The sequence below is a fragment of the Gallinula chloropus genome, assembly GCF_964237585.1.
Source record: "Gallinula chloropus genome assembly, chromosome: 1".
Lineage (NCBI taxonomy): Eukaryota > Metazoa > Chordata > Aves > Gruiformes > Rallidae > Gallinula > Gallinula chloropus.
In genome coordinates this window covers 54,025,142-54,049,467 of record NC_140085.1, presented here as the reverse complement: position 1 = coordinate 54,049,467, position 24,326 = coordinate 54,025,142, and the positions used below count along the sequence as shown (strand labels likewise).

The window sequence follows — 24,326 nt, the reverse complement described above, 5'->3', positions numbered from 1 at the left end:
TAAGGATCTGCAGTTCTTGAGGAAAAACTGCTTAGAAGAACAAACTTATAGCATTAAGTTTACTACTGAAAATATCCATTTACCCAGAAGTCTGAAAATTAAGTGCAGTTCATCTTCAACAGTAGAACCAGGAAAGAGAGGTCTTCCCGATGCCATTTCAAAAAATATGCATCCCACGCCCCTTTGTACAAACAGAGAAAAAGAGAAATCAGAAACAGCCCAACAATTTCAGCTTTCAGTTCTTTTCAAGACTTCTGTGATTTCTCTTCAATTAAAACAAATTACTGAATTAGTTGGTAGCCATGCACTGCTATCAAAAATACTGTTTTGAAAGATCCGTAGCAACAAAAGAACCGTCAAAGACAAACCAAAACGTATGTCACAGCTGTATTAAATCCTCTTCCTTCAGGTGGCAGGTTTATCAATAGGATTAAAAATCCATTGTAAAATACCACGTCATTAGGAGAGCATGTTTGTTTTTTCTCTCCTAACAGTGTGGGCCCAACGCCTGCTTACTCCAAGCAATAAAAAGGGACTCAGAGAGAAATAATAGCATCTCCCCTGTCTGCCAATCCTCTCTCTAAAAATCTAACTCAGTTGTAGCCTTCACGAATTCAAAGGATGAGCATTTGACTGCTGCTATGTAATAATAAAGAGATGACATTTTTTTCAACTCGACACAGAATAAAAATGTAAATTAGACCAAACTATACAAACCACATGTCAATCTGAGTTGAATACTCTGAAGATCCGAGGAGAACGTCAGGTGGTCTGTACCATAACGTGACAACTTCATTGGAATAGGTCTTTGTAGGAACGGACTTTGCTCTAGCCAATCCTTGATAAAAAGGGAAATAAAGTCATGTGCAGTTTGCTGAAAATGGGTTTTTTTTTGCATGAAACTGACAATGAATTTTTAAGGGCTAAGTCAACTTTACTGCACTTGCTAAATACTTTCCCTTAATGTTCATTAAAAAGCCCTAATAAATATGTCTACAACTTGTGATTTGCCTCTTACTATTCACAGGAGTCTCACGCTTGGCATTTTTATGCACAGAAGACAGGCAAGTGGATCAAAACCTGGAGCAATCCCATAAATTTCATTACAACAAGGAAGCATTATATCAATACACCACCTCCCCTCAGAAGGTGAAAACCTTCTGCAAGATTTCCATTTGAGAATGAGGCTGCAAATGGCAGAAGGCAACAAACCAATAATGAGACGGTGGAAACAGATCAAATCGGAGCTGGATCAGCAGGGGTTTTCCATTCTAACACTGCCAGTTTGTCAGCAGTAACTTCAATAAAATTTAGGTCTATCATGTTAGATGCAATCTTCTGAGCAGCTTTCATCCACACACAAGGGGAAAAAACAGCAGTAGCACAACTTTCAAAGGACTGTCCTGACGCAGAAGGTAACAGGAAACTGCAAACGTCCCACTACTGGAACTGGGTGTATCAGTGATGGAGTAAACATCTGAATTGGTTCAGCACAGGGACAGACCCTTCTTGTCTCACCTCGTGGTTACTACTCCGCTTTTGAGTAATGTGGAGTATTAGGAAAAGCAACCTGAGCTCCACCTTAAGGATCTGACTAAGTGCCGATTTCAAAGGAAGCTGTAAACTACTTTCAAACCACAAGTCATGCGACAGCCTTACCCACACACCTATTACTTTGATTACTAACATCCTGTAAAGGCTGACTTTCATTTTCCACCCCAGAATGCAGAAACTCACTACAGACCTGATGTTTTCATCTTTCCTCTACAAGGAAAGATGCCCCTCTCTTGCTGAGTGAAGAAAATATTAGTTACAGAGTAAATTCAGGCCATACCGAAGTCTGCAAGCTTCAGTTCTCCTTTCTCATTAATTAGTAGATTTTGTGGCTTCAGGTCTCGATGCAATACCTTTCTTCTATGACAGTATGCCAAACCACGAAGAATCTGGTACAAAAACAACTACAAAAGAGAACATTTATATAAATTAGACTAAAAATGTTAATCTACAGCTTACAGGAGTATAACAGCCCACTTGGGCGCTGCAGAGACAAGTCTTTGTATTGTAAGCAGGACAAAAAACACTTCTTAAGAAGTAAGTTACTTTTCTACAGGAACACATTCTGAACATCACCATTACTGTTTACAGACTCAAACCCCTTTATGCTGATGCACTGCCTTAACAGGCTCCTTTGCAAGAAGGATTTTAAGAGTAATTTGTTCTGCTTAACTGAAGAGAACCACAGGGCTGTTTATTTTTAAGTAACCATTTACTGATGCTCTTCCCCACAGCGATGCCTTTAAAGGTAACTGTCTCTGACTATGCTCAAGTTCTCTTCTGCCACAGAAGCTCTTCTGAAAATGCATCTCAGCATCCCTTCGAGCCTACTGTGCTGAACCACGTAACGGCAGCGTTGGCCTGCTATTGGAAAAACACGTTTGGATCCGACAAGCTCCGGAAACACGAAGAAATGGGGAAATGAGGATTATTAAACCAGCCCAACTGCCTCTGGCATTCATATTCATCCCCTCACCTTGACACACACGGGTTTATTTTAGTCCTTTGGAACAGCTAGCCAAGCAAGCAACTTCAGTCATGCATATTAATGCTGCACATAGAGAGACACAGAAATAGTAAGGGATAAAGAAAGGTTTAGCAGAGGGCAGCCAAGGAAGTTTACTGCACTGCTGCATGAAGAACTACTCTTTTGCTGTTCCTGTATATATAAAGGGTCTGATCTTAAAACATGGGGCTTCTGAGCACCCACTGCTGGCATCTATCACGGAACAGACCTCAGCCAGCATAGATGATCAAACGTACAATGAAAAAATACAGAGCACTAGAGAAGCAGTGTCACCGGTGTTGACAAACTGAGCATCTAACAGGACTTTTGAGGAGAAAACACTACAATGCTTTTATAGAACCATTTTCTAACACATCCTTTTATTTTTGTACCGGGCGACACCACCAAATTCTTTTTCCTAAACTGGACAAACACGCAGCAGGTGTAGTTAGATCCATCTGTTCTCAGGCTGCTTAAGTGGGATTTATTCGGTCTAGAAAAAAAAAAAGTAAATTTGGATCGATTTGTTTTCCGTGTTTTTTGAAGGGCAGAACGAGAAGCAGCCCATTTTGCTCCATCTACTCATGGCCATGCTGTTGCAGGGGTAGTCAGTCCCAAGTGGTATTAACAGGACCTGCTGTGGAAATCGATAGCCATCTCCAGCGTGTACTGGCACTGCAAGGGTTAGCCAAGAAGGCAAAGTAGATCATTCTTCACCAGAGTCAGCATGGAAAATTTCCTTTCGGAAATGCACAGGGCAAAATGTGTTAGCTCAAGATTTTGTTTGGATCAGTAATACCCACGGAGATCGCACACATCTTTGTATTGCACATCTTCATTTTGTTAAAACTCAAACCCCTAAAATTATCTGAGGAATGTGAGGGGAGTGATGGCAGGAAGGTCTCTCAAATATCAATGAAGACCCACCCCCCAGCAGCTGTAAGGTAACCACCTACAGCTACCGCATTTAAGCGTCAGTGCCAAAGGTACTGACTGTACAAACCTGCTCTTAGGGCACAGCTCAAACCATGGGCAAACAAGGCAAAACAGTTCCTCTGCTTAGCTCAGATTACCACAAGCAGATTCTGCTTGTTCTCTAACAGCTTACCACTTACAGCCTTTCTTCTTTTTTTTAAGCTACTTACTAACTTGTAGTTAATTAAAAACACAAGCATAATTATGTTTTTTGTTGTGTCTCTGAAGTAGATACAAATGAAAGAACTTCCCTTTGTCGACTCTCAAAGGAAGGAACAGAGTAGGTTAAGGGCAAATGTCTTTCCCTCAAGATACTTACTGTGATGTGACAATGGAACAAAAGAAAAAGCCATCCAAACAGCAACCAGTATCTAGACTGAATCCCATATGCAATTCAACCAAGAACAGATTTTTCAGCGCCCAGCTAAGCCAAAACCATGGATGACAACTCTACTGGAATGCACACAAAGCCCATCACTTCACAGCATACTGTGTTGTCAACCACATTTGTGCCATGTGCTACTGTGTAAAAATAATTTTCCTACCACGTATGCACACTCATGGTTTTATTCTTTAGGGTCACATCTTAAAGTTACTTCCCCCCCTGTCCCAGGAGGCGTAGCAGAATTTCTCAAACGCATCTACCATACAAGTAACATCCCTTATATCACTTATATATGGCTTAATGAAGAGATTTTAAAGGTACAGTCAGTCCAGCACAGGCTGAAACACAGTAGGGTGATATAGGTAATCCAGCATCCTTGGACAACTTCGCTCATTTCAAGATAGCGTTGTCCTCTGGAATGTTGTTTATAAAGTCAGAAGTGTTAAAAAAAACCCAAAACATTAAGTAGTATTCCAGTTTTCCAAATCAAAACCTGCTTGTTAACACTTGAACTTGAGTTAGTTTCAGCAGGACAGATGGGAAAATGAGGGTTCCTAAGGGTCTGCACCCTGTGGAAGGGACCCACACTGGAGTAGTTCGTGAAGAACTGCAGCCTGTGGGATAAACTCACACTGGAGAAGCTGGTGGAGGACAGTCTCCCATGAGAGGGACCGCATGCTGGAGCAAAGAAAGAGTGTCAGGAGTCCTCCTCCTGAGAAGGAAGGAGCAGCAGAGACAACATGTGATGAACCCCCATCCCACATCAGCCTGTGCTGTCTGAGGGCAGGAGCTAGAGAAATCGCAAATAAACTTGAGCCCAGAAAGAAGGGGTGAGGTAGGGGGAGGTGTTTTAAGATTTGTTTTTACATCTCATTACCCTACTCTGCTTTGATTAACTACAGTCTTAATAAATGAGTGTAAAATAATGGAAAGGCAAGAAGAGGTCAAAAGAGTTATCAATGCATTCTGTTTTTAGCAAAGTTTTTAGCTCGTGTGTGTGTGTGTGTACATATATAAAAAACTTCACAGAAAACTGAAACATACAAAGTTATATTCTCTTCTGCTTTCAGTGTCTCAAAGACTTAAAAGCCATCAAAACCAAAGACTCCATCTAACGTCAAACACAGTTAAGACAGGCCCAAAATTCAAAAAAGCAAGTTAAAGCTTCTTAATTTTGTTTCTTTTTTTAAGCCCTAAACTATAGACCTTCTGATTATTAAATTCTCCAAAATTCTTAGAGCAGAGAAAGCCAGAAGACTCTCACTGAAAACGCTCACCTTTACATTGTGCATACTCATGATGTTGCCACAGTCATCCATGTACTGCTTCAGATCCTTGTCCTGTCAAAACACCGTCATCATTGTTCAGCAGAATTACAGACAACAGATTACTCAAATATTATCAGAACCAAAATAGTTCATCAGAAACAGAGTTTTCTGCAGGAGCTGTTCAATCATAAATCTCCCAAAGCCTGAACATGCAGAAACCTCTGGTTTTCCAGTGGATACAAACACCCATGTTTTCCAGCAAGCTGCATCATCTCAGACATTAATTGTTACTGCCACCTTCTTCATCTTGTGTGTGCCACAGCGATTTATGGAACTGCTACATTCTCCAATTACATTCCTCGTACTACACTTCCATATACATCCCAGCATATTATACAAAGATATCATTATCCATCCTGACTGAAATCAGGACAGTAAAGCTTCAGTGAGAGAGTGAAAAGTCTACCGTGCAAGAGGTGAGCAAGCAAGATACTTATCTGTGGACACTTGCTGGAAAAGGCTGTAACAAAGAGATGGGACCTGTTTACTTTTAAGCATACTTTTTTCCTTTGGCCAACTTGCCAGAGTTGCATCATAACAGAAAAGTATTGTTTGAATAACAGCACGATTATCCTTTTTTATAGTTAACAATTTTGGTAGAATTAGAGAGTTTGCTGAGGGAGATCACCACTAACTGCTATTAATGAAACCCTGAAATCATCAGAACACTATTTACTAACTTACAGCACTTTTAGAGCTGGAAACATTTCTCATTTTCAGCTGAATGATTCTATGCAGGACAAAACTAACCTTCCCAGGACTTTTGAAAAGAGTACAGAATGCTGTTATGTCTGTGTTACTTCCAAACAGTAAACTGAATGTAAAGCTCCCTAGTTCTTTAAGCACTTACCAAGTATTCGAAAACGAGAGTCAAAGACTTGTCTGTGTGCACAATGTCATGTAAGGTAACGATATTTGCATGCTTCAGATCCTTCAGCAACGACACTGCAAAAGAGAATTTTAGGGATAACATAAACGCAGCACACACGAGTACTAAATGCATTTCTAACAGGCTCATACATAGAAGTGAGTGGGTTTTTTTAATTAAAACACTATCTCAAAGACCATAATACTCATATAGCATTAAGTTAAATCCAAATGTAAGGAAGTTATTTAATCAAAACACCAAATAAACATTTGAGTAACAAACAGTAAATATTTCCCAAATCATACATTTCAGGCAGGAGTAGGCATATGGTAACATGTATGCTGAATCCCTGCAAATTACTCACTAGCAAAAGTCTAATTCAGTGTAAATAACACTGCATTTGAGAACACCACCGCTCCCTGTAAATAAAATTGAGACACTAGCTCTTCATACATCTAAGACTGAAAGTCTCCTCATCAAAACTAATTCCAATTCCATTAATGGCCCATGTAGCTTACACATTCCCAAGCACCAACAGTGGTTTGGTCAAAAAGAAATCCTGAAGTATCTGGAATTCTAAGGAGTTAAAAAAAAACCCCAGAAGTTATCACCTTCTCTTATGGCTGTACATGGTGCTCCCTCTTCATGTTCCAGGCGGATTTCCTTCAGGGCTACCAAGTTCTCCGTCAATTTACTTCTCCCCTTATAAACTGTTGCGTATGTACCCTACAAAACAGAAGAAGTAGTAAACTTGAAAGTTGTTCCCTCGTTAAAAGACCTGTTAAAAATGAACAAAAAAAAAGCCAAAACCAACCCCAGACTTCTATCTGAGGTTCTAAGGTGTTTCATTTTGGATATGAATTATTTTTAGATTCTCTTCTTTCGATACATGTAAAAGCACAAAGACATTTTGGAAGCACAGGTCAAACACAGAGCAACTCTGAACGGGACACGGAAAGCTATACGCCATACAGCTACCAAAGGTGTCAGATCAGGTACCATCACGTTCACCAAGATCACTGCTGGGATCATTTACCCTCTTGAAAGTTTCTATCTCATTAAAACCAGCTCATGTATCTCCACACTACGCCGCAGTTACGCTCCCAAAGGCTGCAGAGATACTCTTCCATTACTTTTACAAGAACACTTAACTCCTTTTGATAGCTGCTTGTCTGCCTTACATATTTTACATTATTTTTTCCTTTCTTTTTTGAGGGACAGGGAAGGAATTGTCGGTTTCACTTTGCTTGACATCAAGAACAGTGAATATTACAGAGCTTATCTTTTCCAATTCTTTTCTTTCCCCTAGAAGAGATTCAAAGCCCTTATGGCATGTTACATATCCTGACAAAACAGCACACAGGTACAGCTAATCCCAGCAAAAGCAAAGAGGAAGCACAAAGTTACAGAAACTGCCCTAGGTTACAGGACATACCCGGTGCTGTCCACTGTACCTTGTAAGCAAGTGAGATGATGTACACCTCCAACTACGACTTCACAGCTACTAGGTTAACATTCCTTCAAAGATATGTGATGTTATGTCACAACTAGTGACCCATCTAACAAGTGCTGGAGGCAAAATACAAAACCAAATGCCTATGGAAGTGAGAACGTCGCAAATGGAGGACTAGCAAGCAACACTCACAGCAGATGCTGACCGGCCCTGCTTCCTTCTGCAAGAGTCTGCAACCCATCCTGGTGCTCCTCATCTATTTGTGATTCCATTGGCCAACCTCAATCAGAATTGGACATAACTGATACCTGGCCCCTCCTGAATTCTACTGTTTCTCTGGAAGTCAGAGGCTGAGCGGAAGATGAAAGCTGTCCTGCTGCCCTCCCAGAAGGAAAGGCAAGCTTTGTGTTGCATATGACATTTAGCAGCAGCCAGTCGGCTGTCCAGCTCAGGGGCACAGGTGAGTTCTCCACCAGAACATGCCCAGCCCTACTGCCTGCTCCCCACAAGCTCTGGCTTCTTGCCCAGCGTGAGTGCTCCCTAACACCTAACGCACGGCAGGACGACACTGGGCAGAACTAATTCTATTGCAGAGTCATCTGCTCTATCTGCACACAAATCCAGCCTGTGCAAGAAGGTCACAGATCATCTGTAATGGAGTTTTGCTTGTCCCCTGTTTCTTTTTCTGCTTGTAAGCACAGAACATTGGTGTGGTTGTGACATTGTTACATGTTTGGTTTACTGAAAAGATAAATTCAACGGGTATTTCAAGGGATTTTCAGTTAACATTCTGTAAAATTTTACACAAGACATTGTCATCAAAGCAGCAATCATTTCAAAACAAAGCTATACATACCTCTCCAAGCTTTTCTAATTTGATATAAGTTTCCATTTTTCCAAATCCAATTTCTGACTGTAATGAAAAGAAATGGGAATTTGATCACTAAAACCAAATGCTTTATATATCCGTCATTTAATCAGCAAGCTAAATGTTATTTCAGAAAAATATCTGGTAGTACTTGACCAAACACTGCACAATTCTGCTATTTTAAAAACAATTTAACATATTATGACATAAATGTGTACCAGCACCAAAGCCTAACATTCAGGCTGTTGACCAGTCTACTGTGTACTCAAAAGTCTGTGAGTTACACTTTGCTCGAAACATAACTTTACCCTACCTCCTACTTAAGTCCACTCCACTCTTCTGATCTAATTACTACTAATGAGGTTGTCATAACTTAAAGAGTACAGGTATAATCACAAACTATTCCACCTTTTCTCTTGCTCAGCACAACCATATGCCACTGCTCCTTTCAAAATAACTTTACTTACTTGGTCCATTTGAGATCCTCTCCCATTTTGACCTCTCAATGCTTTTTGGTCTGAAACTCTTCCAGTAAAATCCCTAAACATAATTCCTCCAGAAGCTTCAGCTTTTTCTCAATAATTCATGTTTCATGGCTCATAAAACATCAACTATTTGTGTATTCAAATTGGATTTATTCACCTTCTCTTTGTCACTGTTAGCTCTGCAATGCAAGCTGGGAGGTGTTGCCCACCTATGTAACACCACCTTTTTCTGATGGCTGTATGATCGTTACTTTCCCTGGTCAAATCCACTGCTACTAGTCTTATATTTAATACATGAAACTAACTGCAAGGGGTAACAGTAAGGCCACTGCCATTTCATAGAATCATAGAATCACAGAATGTGTAAGGTTGGAAGGGACCCTGCAGTTAAGTAGGGACACATTTAACTAGATCAGGTTGCTCAGAGCCCCATCAGCCCTGACCTTGAGTGCCTCCAGGGATGGGGCCTCTACCATCTCTCTGGGCAGTCCGTTCCAGTGTTTCAGCACCCTCATACTGAAGAACTTCTTCCTAATGTCTCATCTAAACCTACCCTGCTCTAGCTTAAAACCACTGCCCCTCATCCTATTGCTACATGCCCTTGCAGTCCTCCCCCAGCTTTCCTGCAGGTCCCCTTCAGGTACTGGAATGCCATTCTAAGCTCTTCCTGGAGCCTTCTCTTCTCCAGGCTGAACAAGCCCAATTCTCTCAGCCTGTCTGCACAGGAGAGGTGCTCCAGCCCTTTGGTCATTTTTGTGGCCTTCTTCTAGACATGCTCCAACTCTTCCTGTGTTGAGGGCTCCAAAGCTGGACACAATATTCCAGGTGAGGTCTCACTAGAGCAGAGCAGAGGGGCAGAACCACCTCTCGATCTGCTGGCCACACTGCTTTTGGTGCAGCCCAGGATGTGGATGGCCTTCTGGGCTGCAGATGCACAGTGGTGGCTTATGTCCAGCTTCTTAATCCAGGTCCTTTTCCTCAGGACTGCCTTCAAGCACATAATTTCCTAACCTGTATGGATAATGGGGATTGTCCCAACCCAGGTGCAGGATCCTGCACTTGGCTTTGTTGAACCTCACGAGGTTCACCTGGGCACACTTCTCCAGCCTGTCCAGGTCCCTCTGGCACATTAACTTCACGATTCAACTTGGTGTCATCAGCGAATTTGTTGAGGGTGCACTCTATACCACTGTCAGTATCATTAATAAAGATACTACACATCACTAGTCCCAGCACAGACCCTTGAGGAACACCGCTTGTCAAAGCTTTCATTTACATCAAAGCTTGACATTGTTCTGATAGCATAAAGAATGCTGAAAGCAGACATGTAAACCAGCTCAATTTCAAAAACAATTTACAAAGTGCACGTAACCTGTACCCTGTCAAAACCCCAAATCCACAGGCTTCATGAGGTTTTGCTTTACTGACGACTGAACATACACTAAGACAAAAAAGCCAGCTTTTCTCCCTAGCATCACCTCCTACTCCCATTTCCAAACATAGTCCTTCAGTTGCTATTTCTCTCTAAGGAACAATACTTCAACCCCAGACTGCTTTAAGCACTTAAATCCACAAGTTGACATATGTTAATTTTTTTCCTAAAATCCAATGGAATTGTGTATTATTTCATGGCAACACAATGTAACATCAATACTGCTGATTGTATTAAGATTTGACAACAATATGATACAAAGGTATACAACAAAGTGTTGGATTAATACTTAATTTTCAGAGCACATGCATGAAAATACATCTGAAATAAGTGTAAGATCCTGCCTGTAAACAAACTGGGCACATAATTATGTTTTAATATAGCATTAAGAGTAATGCTGCTTTAATAAATTTGTGTTAGAATTGAAATATTTAAGAACATCATAAAGATCCTTTAAGATCAAGCAGATTTAGGACCTTGTTGGAGTCAAGCTGTTTATCTCAAAATACAAGCAAAGTTGAGATATGACAACATGACTCCAGTGAGATTTTAAACATTCCACTGATACAGTACAATGTTAGGAAAACAAATACTGTTTCCAAAGTGCCTTCTGACCTACTTAACCAAACATACCTTGAAGTGAGTATTAGATGGCATTAGAATTAAAAAGATAGGCTGCTTAGTTTACAGGAGAAACTAAAGGATAAATCATAGTCATTGGCCTTGTTATTGCGGATGGTCTGGAATATAACTTAAATGTCTCACTTCCAAGAAACCTTCATGTTGTTCATCAAGACTAATAAACTTACAATCTTCTTTAGACAATGAGACCACACAAAATTTCCTACATACAGAGGACCTGCCTTTTAATATGTTTAACTTTTTAATCACATTTTAGTTGCCTACTACTCATAAGAAAAACTAAGTTTTAGATTCCTGAAACTAAGATTACTTTCTTTTTTTCCTTCTAAATAATTTCTGGACTACCTTTTTTTCCTCCCCTGCAATAGACATCTATCCACCTTGACTTACACAGAAACACTGATGCTTTTACAGTTAAGACCGGTGCATAGGTGTTAGACCTATGCTCCTCCGCATGCATGTACGTGTACAAAATAGTTACCATAAAAGCTAATTCTTCTGGTGGTATTTCAAAGAAATCCATCAGACCTAAAGTATAACAAGTCCTCACTTGATACTTTTTATAGCTTTTTTCCTTTGACTCGTCCCAAGCCTTGAAAAAGAGACGTGCCTTTGAAGCCGGGCACGATATTCACGTACTGCAATTAGCAGTCTGCTCACAAGCTTTCAATGACAAATCTCAGAATAATGAGCCCTCAAATTGCTTTTTTTTTTAAAGGTTAGTTTGAAATCAGGAGAGGACAACGCAGCAAATGCATGCCTGCCTACTACTGCACTGCTAGCTGGTTTCATTTCGGACTTCTAAGCCCTCAAAACAGAGTTTTTAAATGGCAAACCAAACCAATCTTGTGACAGGAAGGTGATTCCATACACACACCATACTCATTAGAGGGCACTGTTTTTCTGTCTGTCATGGAGTGAACTTCAGCTGCTCAACAACAAGCAAGGTAATTTAGATACAGGGAACTTCCCCCATCCCTCAAATACGATATTCCACTGAGAAGGTTCTGCTGAGAAGGTACTTCACCAGTGTCTGGAAAGAGCAGGCTTGGGGAAGTCTATTTCTCAGTTCAGTGCTACATCTGTAACTAAGAGGTTAATGAGCTACAAGATTCTGGCACAAACATTTAAGCTTCCTACATTATTATTACTTCCAGTGCTTTTTCGTCTTTTAATAACTGTTCTTGTACAAGGAGACATGCAAATCAGAGCTTTAGTCTTGCACACTAAATCACATTTTTTTCAGGGGAAAAACAACATGATCAAATTCAAACCAAGGCTTTGTTACAGATGTCATTAGTTCAAAAATAATAAAGGTATTTCACAGTTAATAACACTAATTCACTATACATGCTTTCATATTTATTTTTCAGCAAATAAGCCATGAAGTCAGGAAAAGAAAGAACAATGTTGATTTCATAAACCTATCCAGTTTTCCTCTACAAAGAATTTCTTGCCAATGAATCTGCTCAGGAAGTCAATAACGGTCAAAGAATCCTTTAAGACCTCCATTAACACAAAGAAAACTGATAGATCAAATTGTGACTGAAATGTAAAATAATTTGTAACTGTAAGAAAAATTATTTTTTTATTATTTCATGGATACACATTTTATATAAGCATCCAAGATTTCTAGCTTTTATACAGTGTAGGAGTCCTTATTCTGCCATCTCCAGAGAAAGACTTTTTTTAAAATAACCCAATAATCTAAAAAGATATCTGTGAATTTACTCATTTGTATTCTTTGGAATCCACATATAACTTAAAAAAAAAAGAAAAAGAAATCTATTATCTCACCAGCAATTTTGAAAAGAAAAATTGTTATGAAATGCAAAAAGAGGAGTGAGTGATATCATGCTGCTTTAGGGCCTTCCTCCTATATCACAGCAGAGTTCCAGCCTTGACCTAAGACTACATCACCTACTTGTTCAAACAGATCATCCCTGCTATAAAAAACACAAGGATTTAAGTCTGCCCTTCAGGAGTTGAGTTTAGCCACTGATTTCAAAGGGTCACTGAGAAGTGACAGGGCAAAGTTTGCAGAAGAAAAATGAAAGAAAAGATGATATTCTTCAATGGATTTTGACTGGTGCCAAATGAAGCTCAGGACATAAAAGCCAAACTGTAAGTGAAGTTGAATCATGCCTGTGGCATAGACAGATATGCACTAAATGGAACCTGGAGAACTGAGAGGCTGGTTTAGCAAAGCAGATGCGTGACACTTACCAGCGATGCTCTACGAGAGCGTCGACTCATGGGCTGGTCGAAGGGCGGGCTGTTAATCTGCAGCTTCTCCAGGTACCCGTCGGGTATCCTGATGTCAGCGGGCAGGGACAAACGCTTGTTCAAATCCTGCAGTAAATACAGCAAGAGAAGGGTCAAGTAGAACTCTGAATTTCTTGAATAAAATCTTTTAAACACTCGTAGTCTTACTGTTACTACAGGGTTGCTATTTAAGACGGAAACACACAAATGAAAAAAGAAGTAATTCCACATAAATGCTTTTAACAAACAATATTCTCTTCCAGTAATACTTCAAATTGGTTAGGTAACTGGCTCAAAAATTCAGTGCTTTACTAACTCATTCCTTTAACAGGAAAACCAAAATATTAAAATCTACTTAATTACATCGTGGGTGCATAGTGAGTTTCTGTGAATACTTATGCACACCTGGAATATCAGAAACTGAGAATTCAAGGGCTGGTAGATACATTTCTTTTTATATAATTAGGTTAACAACAGACCTCCACGATTCAAAGTATATCATTCCCCACTCAGATGTCTCTGACTAATCAAAGTTCTAAACTTGCTTCAACTTCCATATTCCAGTCTCACAAACAGAATCTCTGAGTTACTGAGCCAAACTACTACAAATGTTAATACATTTTCCATTTTCAAGCTCTTTAGTATACGACCTTTAGAAAAATCAAATTGACATGATATAAATCCAGTTTCACCTACATCAGTTTCTGTTTTCCACCAGTAAATTTTTCCAACAACAGCAGGCATAATTTCTAAGACAAGAGGGGGACAAAATTATTTTGCCTGTCAAAAAAGGTTTGCTTGGGGTGGCTGCATGTTCTCATCTGGTTTTTTTTTAGTTTGACTTTAATCTCAAACATACCAAAAAAAGAAATACCAAATATTCTCTTAAGGTGGCCAGACACCACTAGAGAGACAGAAGGGCAACCTACTCAGACTTGTAAAGAATGGGCAGTAATTTCCAGAACAGCAGGAATTATTTTTCAGTAAAGGTAGCTTATCCAAGTTTTTATGGTAAAGTAAAAAGTAAAGAAAAGTCCCGCTCAGCATCAAACAATCCACTCCTATGGATTCTATCCTGAAGAGGAGATCTCTGGAACCAATGCTATTCACACTTTTCTCCAGTAGAAGATGGAATCTACTAATTCCTGCTGGCAGACCCCTGGTCTAATCGATACTGACCTAACAGCTATAAGCTCTTCTTGATGCTACCCCGTTCCATCTTACCTATCACCTCCAGCTTTGAATTCTGGGCATCCCAAGTTAATCTACATGCTGGCAGCTACGGCCCCATTTGGTGTCTCTGGCTCAGCCATGTGTTTCTCTGCAGCAGCTTTGAACTATTTGGGAGTGCTAAATCATCGAGAAACTATCTTGGGTGAAGCACATAGCTTCCTGCCAGCTTTGTGCTCCAAACAGGTTCAGTGTAAGGTCAGACGAGCTCACAGCCTGAACACAGGGCAAGAGAGGCTGCAGGGCAAGCCTGGGAAGCCAGCAGCTAAATTGGCTTAGGCTGCCTAAGAACTGGATTGTCCGACTTTTCAAGACTTCCAGATCTTCGTGGACAACTCGTTAAGCTTTCAGGGTTGATAATGTATGGGGTTGAATCATGGATATACATGATCTCTGTATGTGTACCTAGAATAATAGCTAAGCAAAAGAAAAAAAACTCAACAAAACAGTTAAATATATATATATATATTTAAGAAATTAATGTAACTTGGCAATTAGTATTTCAGGTAGGACTGAAGTGCTAATATACATCCCTCCCCAGATGTCTGATCTACATATGCTATTCACTACAGCCACTGCACAGAGACAGAAATTTTTGGAGATGCCAACAAAGCTTTAATTTCTGGCAGCTGACCCCTCCTTGCTTTCCTCACATCTCCTTGGGTAGCGAGCACAAAGCCTGTTAGCTTCTACTCTGCTGCCCAACACCAGCTTTTTTGTGTAACTGGAAAAATCAGTGCTTGCATTTCTCATGTTGTAGAGTTTTTAAATTGTTTTTAAAACAAAAGAAGTACTGTTCACAGCATGGCAGCTTTAACCAACATTTTGAAATTCAACTGAAGAACAAAAGGATGCCTCAAGTTTTGGCAGCTTCCGATTTCTTTACGAATTTTCAGCTTTGGCATTTCAAATCTTTCAAAACACTGGCAATTTTAACAGTGTGTGGTTTCTGGGAGAGCGGAGGAACTGATTCATTACAACAGGAGCTAGCAGTAATCCCTACAGTAAAAACACTATTTTACAGTGAAGAATTTGTCTTCTTTTTGACAGGCTCTGCTGATGTCATTTTTGTAACAGCAAACCAAAATTCAGTGAGGTTAAGAGTCATCTGAAAACAGAAATGCCTTTCCCCTACCGAAGAGGACTTCAGATTATTAAAACTAAATTAATGAATTAATTTACCCTACCTATAATTTATTGCATTTTTCTAAAAATTCATGTAGCTCATCAAAACAGATGAGCACATAGTAAAGAGGTCCGTATTGCCTTAAAGAAAGCAGCTTTGTCATCTCACTGCAGTGGGAGACCATGGAACTGCTGGAACAAGACAGGGATGGCAAGAAAAGGACCAGCATCGGTCTCTACTCCATCTTCCTATTGTAACCCCAAATCGACAGGGGGGAAACATCCTGATTTTCTTTCTCCTCAAAACTGAAACTTTCTTTCTCTCTCAAAACAGAAACTTGACAAATGCCAAGACAGCAGAAGAAAAAAGCACTGAGCTGAGTTTTTCAATAAAACTTCCTGAACACAGTAGGTATCTTCATCATCCTGCGTACCCTGCAGCAAAACAGCTTTCTCCCACTCCTATCTATTAACTCTACAGCCCAGAAACGTGTTGTAGTGCTTTCTTCTTACTGTCCCACAGCGCTCGTTTCAAAGTAAGTATTTTAACAGAGTCTGTTTATAGGGATACTGAGATCATGGACCACAACCCAAAGGCCTCATGAAATACTCAGTCGATCGTACCCCAGAGATGTCCCATCTCTATGTTCTCTCCTCCCACAGCACTCACCCTTGAGGCAGCCAAAGTGGTGCTTTACACCTAACTCCAGAGCTTCCAAGAAGCATTCCATACCAAGTTGATGGCTATGTAGGAAGAAGGAAGCAAAGGCAGCTTTTAAGCTGTAGTGGCAATTTGAAAACTATGCCATTAACTGCTCTCAGTGCCTGCCTGCCATCAATAAACACATACCTTTTCAAATGCACAGGAAGGGAAGCCAAACAAGTGTAAGACGCTTTACAGTTACTAAGAATTCACTACAGGTACCATAAAAACTAGAGGCAATGATACTTTTAGGTATCAGAAAATATCGTAATGGGAGCTAGTTGTAACTCTATTACAGATTTCCCTCTCCTTCATTCTCAAACCCTTGCCTATGTCATTTCTGCAGCAGGCAATTACAACCCCCCCCATGACTGACTTCAAAGATCCATGTCTCATCCTCAGTACTAAATTGAGCTTAAGCTGTAAACTTACATTTAGTGCTCCACAGTAATACAGATCCTGTTTGAATGCAAGTACTTACTGATGCAAAGGCCAAAATCTATTCCAGTTTGGGGGAAAACCCCCACAAACAGTAGTTTACTTTAAGTATAGAACAACCCTCACTCCCACTCCTATGCAACCTCTGTCTTTAAAAAAAAACAAACAACATGCCACGAACTGAGGGGAAAACTAGGGAGAATTTTTTTTTTCAGAACTCTAGTTATATTTGGAAGATAATGGCCAATATATGACAGCAATCCCTCCCCCTACCCCTCAAGAAAGAGAATTTAGTGCTGGAAGCTGAAGTTTTTGTCATATTGTAAACAAAACCAAAACACTATCCATTCTCCTTAATGTTTCTTCTCAGAAAAGAAACTTTAATCAGCTCTAAAAATATAATGATTTGATGGAAACTTCAGCAGGTACTTGAGAGGTTTTTCCTCTTAAAAGATCTACACTGTTACTCTACTGGCAGTACTCACACCTATTTGGTTGTGTTGAAATGCCAGTCAAGCCAACACTTTCCTAAAATGACATATTAATTTTGCTACCTACCAGCCAGAAGTCCTTTATGACACCAGTATTTAAAAGACCATATATAAAGTCTCATATATAAAGTCTTCTTTGTGTTATGATTCTTTACCTAAGTGCCTAAAATAACCAAAATTAAAGCAAGTAATTTAGATTGTGAACCCAAATACCTGGAAGACGGAAATGATGATGTTTTGTTTTTTTTGTACCACCTTAATTCCTCCCAGTTTTTGCAATAATTGAAGCAACCACCTCTTGGGAAAAGAAAGCAATCATAATTAAATGCCATACAGCAACATGGAAGGGGATTCATTAAACGTGTGTGAAGAGAAGGAAGCCAAATACTTCCTGGTGGCTAAATAGAAGAAATGGAAACTAAAATTACTTGAGTTTGACACAGTTGAAAACCACAGGTAACGTAACTGAGATTAGGTCAAAAAGAAAAGCAAGAAGCCTCCTGTACACCAACCAATTTTGAGCCTTGAGTATTCAAGACCAGGCAGCTGCTGACGCTTAGGCAACCTCATCAGCTGACGGCAGCAAGAGACCTACTTCCCCGCTGTGGGCTGACCCTGGGGAGCAGGTGAGCCTGGCTCCCAGCTGAGCGCTCGCTCCCTGCTCCCATGGGATGCAGAGATGACAGAAGGATGATGAGGAGACTTGTGGGTAGAGGCAATGACTGTTTAATAAGGGAAAACACAAGCTGTGTGCCCAAGCAGAGTGGGAAGACGAACTGACTGACTGACTGCTTCCCGGAAAACCAGGCCTCAGCATGCCCAGCAGTGCCTTGGGAAGTGGAAGTCAAATACCACAGCCATAAATGTCCTCCCTTCCTCTTCCTTCCCCCCAAGCTTTTACTGACACACGCCACATCAGATGGTACAGAACAGCCCCTTAGCCAGTTCAGGTCAGCTGTTGAGCCTGGGGGCAGCGACCAGTTTTCCCTCTGGTGCCAAACAACCTTTATGGAGAGGATGTGAAGCCCGGAGCTCAATGTTAGACACAAAGGCCACCTTCGCTCCCCAATGCTGCTAGTGCAGCCACCCCATTGCAATCTCACCACTGGGGCTTCAGCAGCAGCAAAACCTGCTCTCCTGAGCCCCATGGCTTGCTGCTATTTTGGCATGATGCCAGGCTGGAGTAAAAGAAATGATAGGAAACAGGGATTTTTTTTAAAGAATTGCTTATTCTCTTAAACCTCTGTGGAATTCTGTGAAACAATGAGACGGACGCTCTGGGAACAGAGGACTTCGTCCACATTGATTTTAACTACCAACTGAATCTAATGACGTGTTACCAGTTCTCAGAAGAAAGGAAAAAAAGCCACCCAACAAACAAACCAAGAAACCTTAACCAAGGAAAACAACTAAAACCAAGAAACCTTCTGCAATGGAAATTATTAGTGGGCTGTTAAAAACGCTGGCTGTTACAAGACCCTGCTACAATGCTGTTAAAATGAAGTAATAAGGAAGCCTGTAAAATTAATGGCAGGACTGATGATTTCCCCTGTGCTCTTTAGTTTTTGACACCTAAGATTCTGAGCTTGTCAACACCATGGAGTTAAACGTCAATTTTTTTAACACTAATTAACTTTTCATCCCTTTATGGATCTTTTAATCTTTTATTTCATTTGTGAAGGTAGTAAATTCCAGTAACTCCCTATCTTACAGTTATCTTACAGTTCCTTTTTTTAAACATAGCAGGTGTGTAAGTGATGTACACAGACCCTCAACTATGCAGAAGGAATCTGTGCATTCCTTCTTAACTCTAACAAGCAAAGACTTACTGGAATGCAAAACCTTATCTTTTAGGGACAACAAACTACTTTGGGTAAAATAAACTCTTTAAGACAATACTATGTTCTTGTACATCACTTATGATTTATTTTTCCAAATTAGGTCAATTCCTAACATTTAATAGTTTGATTCCTTTTGGTTATCTTCAGGGTCGGCTTGCAACAGAATACATCAATGTTCAGTAAGGCAGTACTGTTAAATGCTGAAGTGGCTACAGTTAACTGTTGCTTAATGAGCTATTTTTTGATCCAGTTCCAGAATATATTCTGGAGAACATATTCAGGCACCAGTTGCTTTGCTAGGGTAGCCAGAATGCTCGTGGCATTTCCCTCCTCCTCTACATCTCAAAACCACATTTTCTATCTTCATGTGCAACGCTTATTCTCCATCTTGCTTTATTACTGGCTGAGAAACACATACTATTTTTGTAACTAGCCTGAAATGAGAATCACGTTTGTCCTACTCTGCTTGATGGCAGATAAACATGTAAGCACTTGTGATGCTAACATGACTTTGTTTTCCGTGGAGATAAACTACCCCACTTGTGCTTGTCTTTACCATCTTTTTCTAACACTGGCTACAGCAAATGCTCTCAGAAGAGCTACACTTCCTCGAGCCTTTTCTTTCATCTGGCTAGTATCCAACTGTGGTGCTGTAACTTCATGTGTGTGTTCTGTCTGCCACCAACTTCTTACACTTGGGCACAAGAAAAGGAGGCAGGAGTCTCAAATCCTGTAAGTAAAACAAAGACATCTTCCAAATAAAAAAAACCCCAGCATAATACAAGCTTAGCTGCTATTCCTCTTTCTAATTGCTTGGCCCCCAAAATATTCTTTAGTGTCACAGGGTCACACTTTTCAGAAACCCTCATTCCTAGTCAACAGATCTACTTTCACTTCTCTTAAACCCTGCCAAAAAAGTACTTTTTTCCACAGCATGACCTTTTTCTTACTTGTGAAAGCAACACTGTTAACTTTTCACACTTCAAATCAGACATTAAAATCAACAGCTTCTTTTTCCTTAACTCACTATTTATTCTTTGCCAAGATGCACTACATACTTCTGCAAATTTCACTGAAGTGAAATAGATGGTTCTATCTCAAGATATAGAATATTTTAACTCTACATGTTAAAAAAGCTCTAAAAAGAAGCAATTTGAAACTCTTTTTAGTCTGTATTCTGATGACTCAAGTCATCATATCTTTGACTTCTATACTAGATGGAAATAATAAACACTCGTTTTTTTTTACAAAACAGAATAACAATGATAAAAAAATTAAAAACAAATAACCAGAATATTGCCCTAAGAGCAAGGATTTCCTGAGTCCGATCTGTGCTACAAAACCCAGAAAAACTGAGACTACTTTTATTTTTATCCTTTAACAAACGTGCCAGTTTGCAGACTGTGTTTCCTTCTCACTGGAGTAGAAACAATAACTCTTTCCCAAAACTACTGTGTTGCAAATGCCACCAATCTTTCAACTGGAAGTCTGTTTCAAGCCGCTGCTGCACTCAGAACTGCAAACAAGAGAAGAAAGATTCAGGCTTCTGCCAGGCAGGCAAAAAATCAAAGGTCAATCACGTATTACTAAATGACACATCATAAAAACTGGAAGGGAAATTCATGATAGCATCAACCTTAATCCGATGATAGCATCGGTCTCAGTTCACTGTTCCTTGAACGTTTCATTTAGCTAATCTACCAGCTGACTACCTCCAAACCCAGTAGTTCACTGCCTGCAGCCAGTCATTCCCATTGCTGCTTGAATTAGAAGGGGCTCTACTAAGCTAATGATGCTGTGATGTGAGGTAAGGAAGTAAACCAGCAGAAAACTGCCCCTTCAAAACAAAGGGCGTATTAACTGCTGATGCAAGTTCAGGAGCCACTGGAAGGAAGCTGGCTCTGTCAGGAGCAGGTAGTAAGCAGGCAATACAAACCATATTGCTAAGCTGCATAAGGGGGGATCTTATTAGTGTTTATAAATATTTAAAGTATAGGATGCGGGGAGAATCAGCCAGCCCCTTTTCAGTGGTTTGTGGAGACAAGACAAGAGGCAATGGCTGCAAGTTGGAGCACAGGAAGTTCCGCACCAACATGTGGAAGAACTTTTTCACAGTGAGGGTGACAGAGCCCTGGGACAGGCTGCCCAGGGTGGGTGTGGGGTCTCCTTCTCTGGCGATATTCAAGACCCATCTGGACGCCTCCCTGTGCAACCTCTCCTAAGGGAACCCGCTTTGGCAGGGTGGTTGGTCTCTCTGGAGGTCCCTTCCAACCCCTATGATTCTATGATTCTGTGATTATACACCGATCCTTAGTGCTTCACTTCATTGGAAAGTTGCATTTCCAGATCAAGTATTACATAAGGTAATAACTTAAGGCAGACTAACTGCTCTTCACCTCTCCTTGAAGTTTTAGCTTGTCTTTTAAGAGTTAATATTATGTTCTATCAACAAAAATCTGTTACAGCCTCACAAAGAAGAATTGTTCTCTTAAGTCTACAGACATCAGCTTGACTGCCTAAACAATCCACTATAGATGAAATGAAAATGCTTTGCTCTCTTGTGTAAGCATCGATCTGAATTAGTCTTCTCACCAGTTTCAGAAAATACAAGCGAGACATGTCAGCTGCAACCACAAGCTGTTCACTAATAAGTCATAGTGCTTTTGTTCACTGGAGAATGCTTAATGAGATCTAAAATGCTACCTCATATAACACCCTATGCAACACAGTTCAACTTCACGGCATGTTTACTGTAAAAAAAAAAATAAATCCACTTTTTATAGTATTCTTTCCTTGAATATTTTAAATAGAAGTGTGTATCATGTGTTACTTCATGACATGCAAACAAATTAATTGAAAAACATTGCCAATGAGAATGTAAACATTTTAATATACAAACTTCTATGTGTGTACTTACTGCACCATTTCAGTATCAAATGCCACACGTATGAGTTTTTATGAAGGCTGCCTTATCATATTTCAGTGCATTTCTGTCTAATGACAGAGTTAGCACTGTTGAAGCCAACTGGATCCTCTACAGAATTACGACATACAACAAGACTGCTGGAGGCAAAAACACACAAAAACAAAACGAACCCCAAATCAGAGAATATAATTTTAGAGAATTTTGTTGTTCGGTTATAGCCTTGTAGACCTCCCAACGTCTTGAAGCAAAACATCTATCAACATACACATCTATCAACAGAATCATATAACATCCTTGCACCATGCTATTTTAACATCGTTATAAGTGAGCCCCCATTGCTCTAGCCAAACCCATTACTTTAATGGCTGGTATTATTTACCTATACCACTGTTTCTACAAGGTATACAAACCCACCGTCATTCCCCCACTCAACTGACAGATGTAACTAATTTCATCACGATGCAGAAAGTGTATTTTTTTCTTCCTTCTGCAGAATGGTTTTACACCTGAATACTACATTTCTCCTTTATACTTGATTTTTTTACTGAAAATATTAAATCACAATTAATCAATTACTATTCTGTTAAATTTGAAGAGACGGTCTTCAGAGAACCCCTTCTTCAATTAAAAGCTGTAATGAAAAATAATCTTAAGACCCATCTACAAGGTATCACTGCTACCTCTCACCCCATAAATCCATGCTGGTTTTCAGCCAGTCAACTGAAACGCAACGCAATTCAAGAAAACATCAATTTTGAGCATTGAATCAGTTGGCTTTTTCTATGTGGGACAGAAATGACCCAAGATATGTAATTCATTCATGAATTTAAATCAAGAGGGATTTTTTCCATATGGTAACTGAACCAAACACACACAATATTTTCAGGCATTTTAACATAAGTTTGAGCCCACAGGCTGTTTCGTATCAATACCAATGACCACAGATGCTCCATTGTCTCTGCCTTGCTCCTCAAAGTAAACACACTGTATCAGGGTTGATGTTGAGAAACTAGGAAAAGATGAGGAGCCAAGTGTGATCAGTGAAATACTGATGTTAAGAATTCTAAGGTTTAGTCTCTATTCTGAGATTGGGAGTTACATTTTCCCAGCACATGTACCATCATCAATCAACAAAACACAGACTTCACTGTCAGGAGTTAAAGGAAGTTATCACCAGTATCTATAGTAGCTACAGCTACTCAAATGAAAATAAATAATAAAATTCTTAAAAGCACAAAAACTAGAACTGGAAGCAGATTCCTCTACTTTTATTTACTTTAGCACAACGAAAAACGTATGAGATCTTCCAAGTATTTTTTCGGTAATACATGTAACATTTAGCATTTTTGAACCCAGGAAATTAGAATTAAAGGTGAATAAACAGGATTTTTTTCTATGTAAGCAATAAAAATATGAACAATTTCTTCTTCAAAATACTTTTAACAAGAATTTTAGTTTCGTGGATATGGTCCTTACACTACTGACCAGCTGAATAAAAACTGCTCTTTCATTCTTTCTTCAAAAAAACCCAGTCAGTTTTTTATTTACTTCGTATCTCCCAGCAGCTTTAAGGTGAAAGGGTGAAGCTGTTCAGCACAAATACAGTATTCAGAAACTGCATTCCAGGAGCTTCAGCTCACAACCAATGAAACCAAACCAAACACATGACACATAAAACAATTTTTGAAAAGTCTGAGAAAGGAAAAATTAAACTGAAAATGTGAGAGATTCCTTTCTTTTTGAGCATATAAATACACAGGAAATTTGTGACCATTTATGCCAAAAATACCTACCTGGGTTTTTTGTTTGGTTTGTTGTTTTATTATTGCAACTCATAAGGAAGTGAACTTAAGAAAATAAGAAAAATAATAATAAACATAAAAAGATCATGTCTGATTTTGTCTGCCTACATTGTCACCTAGGAAGATAACACACTGTGGCATCAGGCTCTTAACATAAACCCTGCTGAAACCTGGGGGTTGATGGCTCTTTGACTCAGCAGTAGGTGTTGGGCAGTAACAGATGCTAATAAAGCAAGCTCTGCCTGATTTACCACCTTCCTGATCGTTCCAGACCAATACCTGTATGTTTTCATCCATTTCTGTAACAGAGTAGTAAGAGAAACTACCCAAAAAAGGAAATGTAACAGCAGCTGAGCAGCTTACAAGAAGAAAGAGGTGGAGGGGAATGGAACCGAACCTATCACTGCAGGAATGAAAACTTGGACCCTTCACACAGTTTTGTGTAATGTTAATTACCAATGCAAACAATTCACATCAAGCTGCAAGTACCAAAGGGAAAGTCCCATGAG

The 24,326-nt window shown here is 39.7% G+C and overlaps 1 protein-coding gene across 1 annotated transcript in view; it reads right to left on the bottom strand.

Annotated features, from left to right (window-relative positions):
- The window catches only part of CDK17 (cyclin dependent kinase 17), a 96,383-nt gene that overhangs the window by 6,527 nt on the left and 65,530 nt on the right, over positions 1-24,326 (bottom strand). Inside the window, exons 6-13 of the mRNA XM_084276477.1 lie at positions 13,223-13,348; positions 8,426-8,482; positions 6,728-6,842; positions 6,099-6,193; positions 5,198-5,260; positions 1,835-1,958; positions 718-838; positions 84-181 (exon numbers count right to left, since the gene is read on the bottom strand). Of these exons, the coding sequence (XP_084132603.1) occupies positions 84-181; positions 718-838; positions 1,835-1,958; positions 5,198-5,260; positions 6,099-6,193; positions 6,728-6,842; positions 8,426-8,482; positions 13,223-13,348 (799 nt within the window). The remainder of the gene's footprint in view (positions 1-83; positions 182-717; positions 839-1,834; positions 1,959-5,197; positions 5,261-6,098; positions 6,194-6,727; positions 6,843-8,425; positions 8,483-13,222; positions 13,349-24,326) is intronic.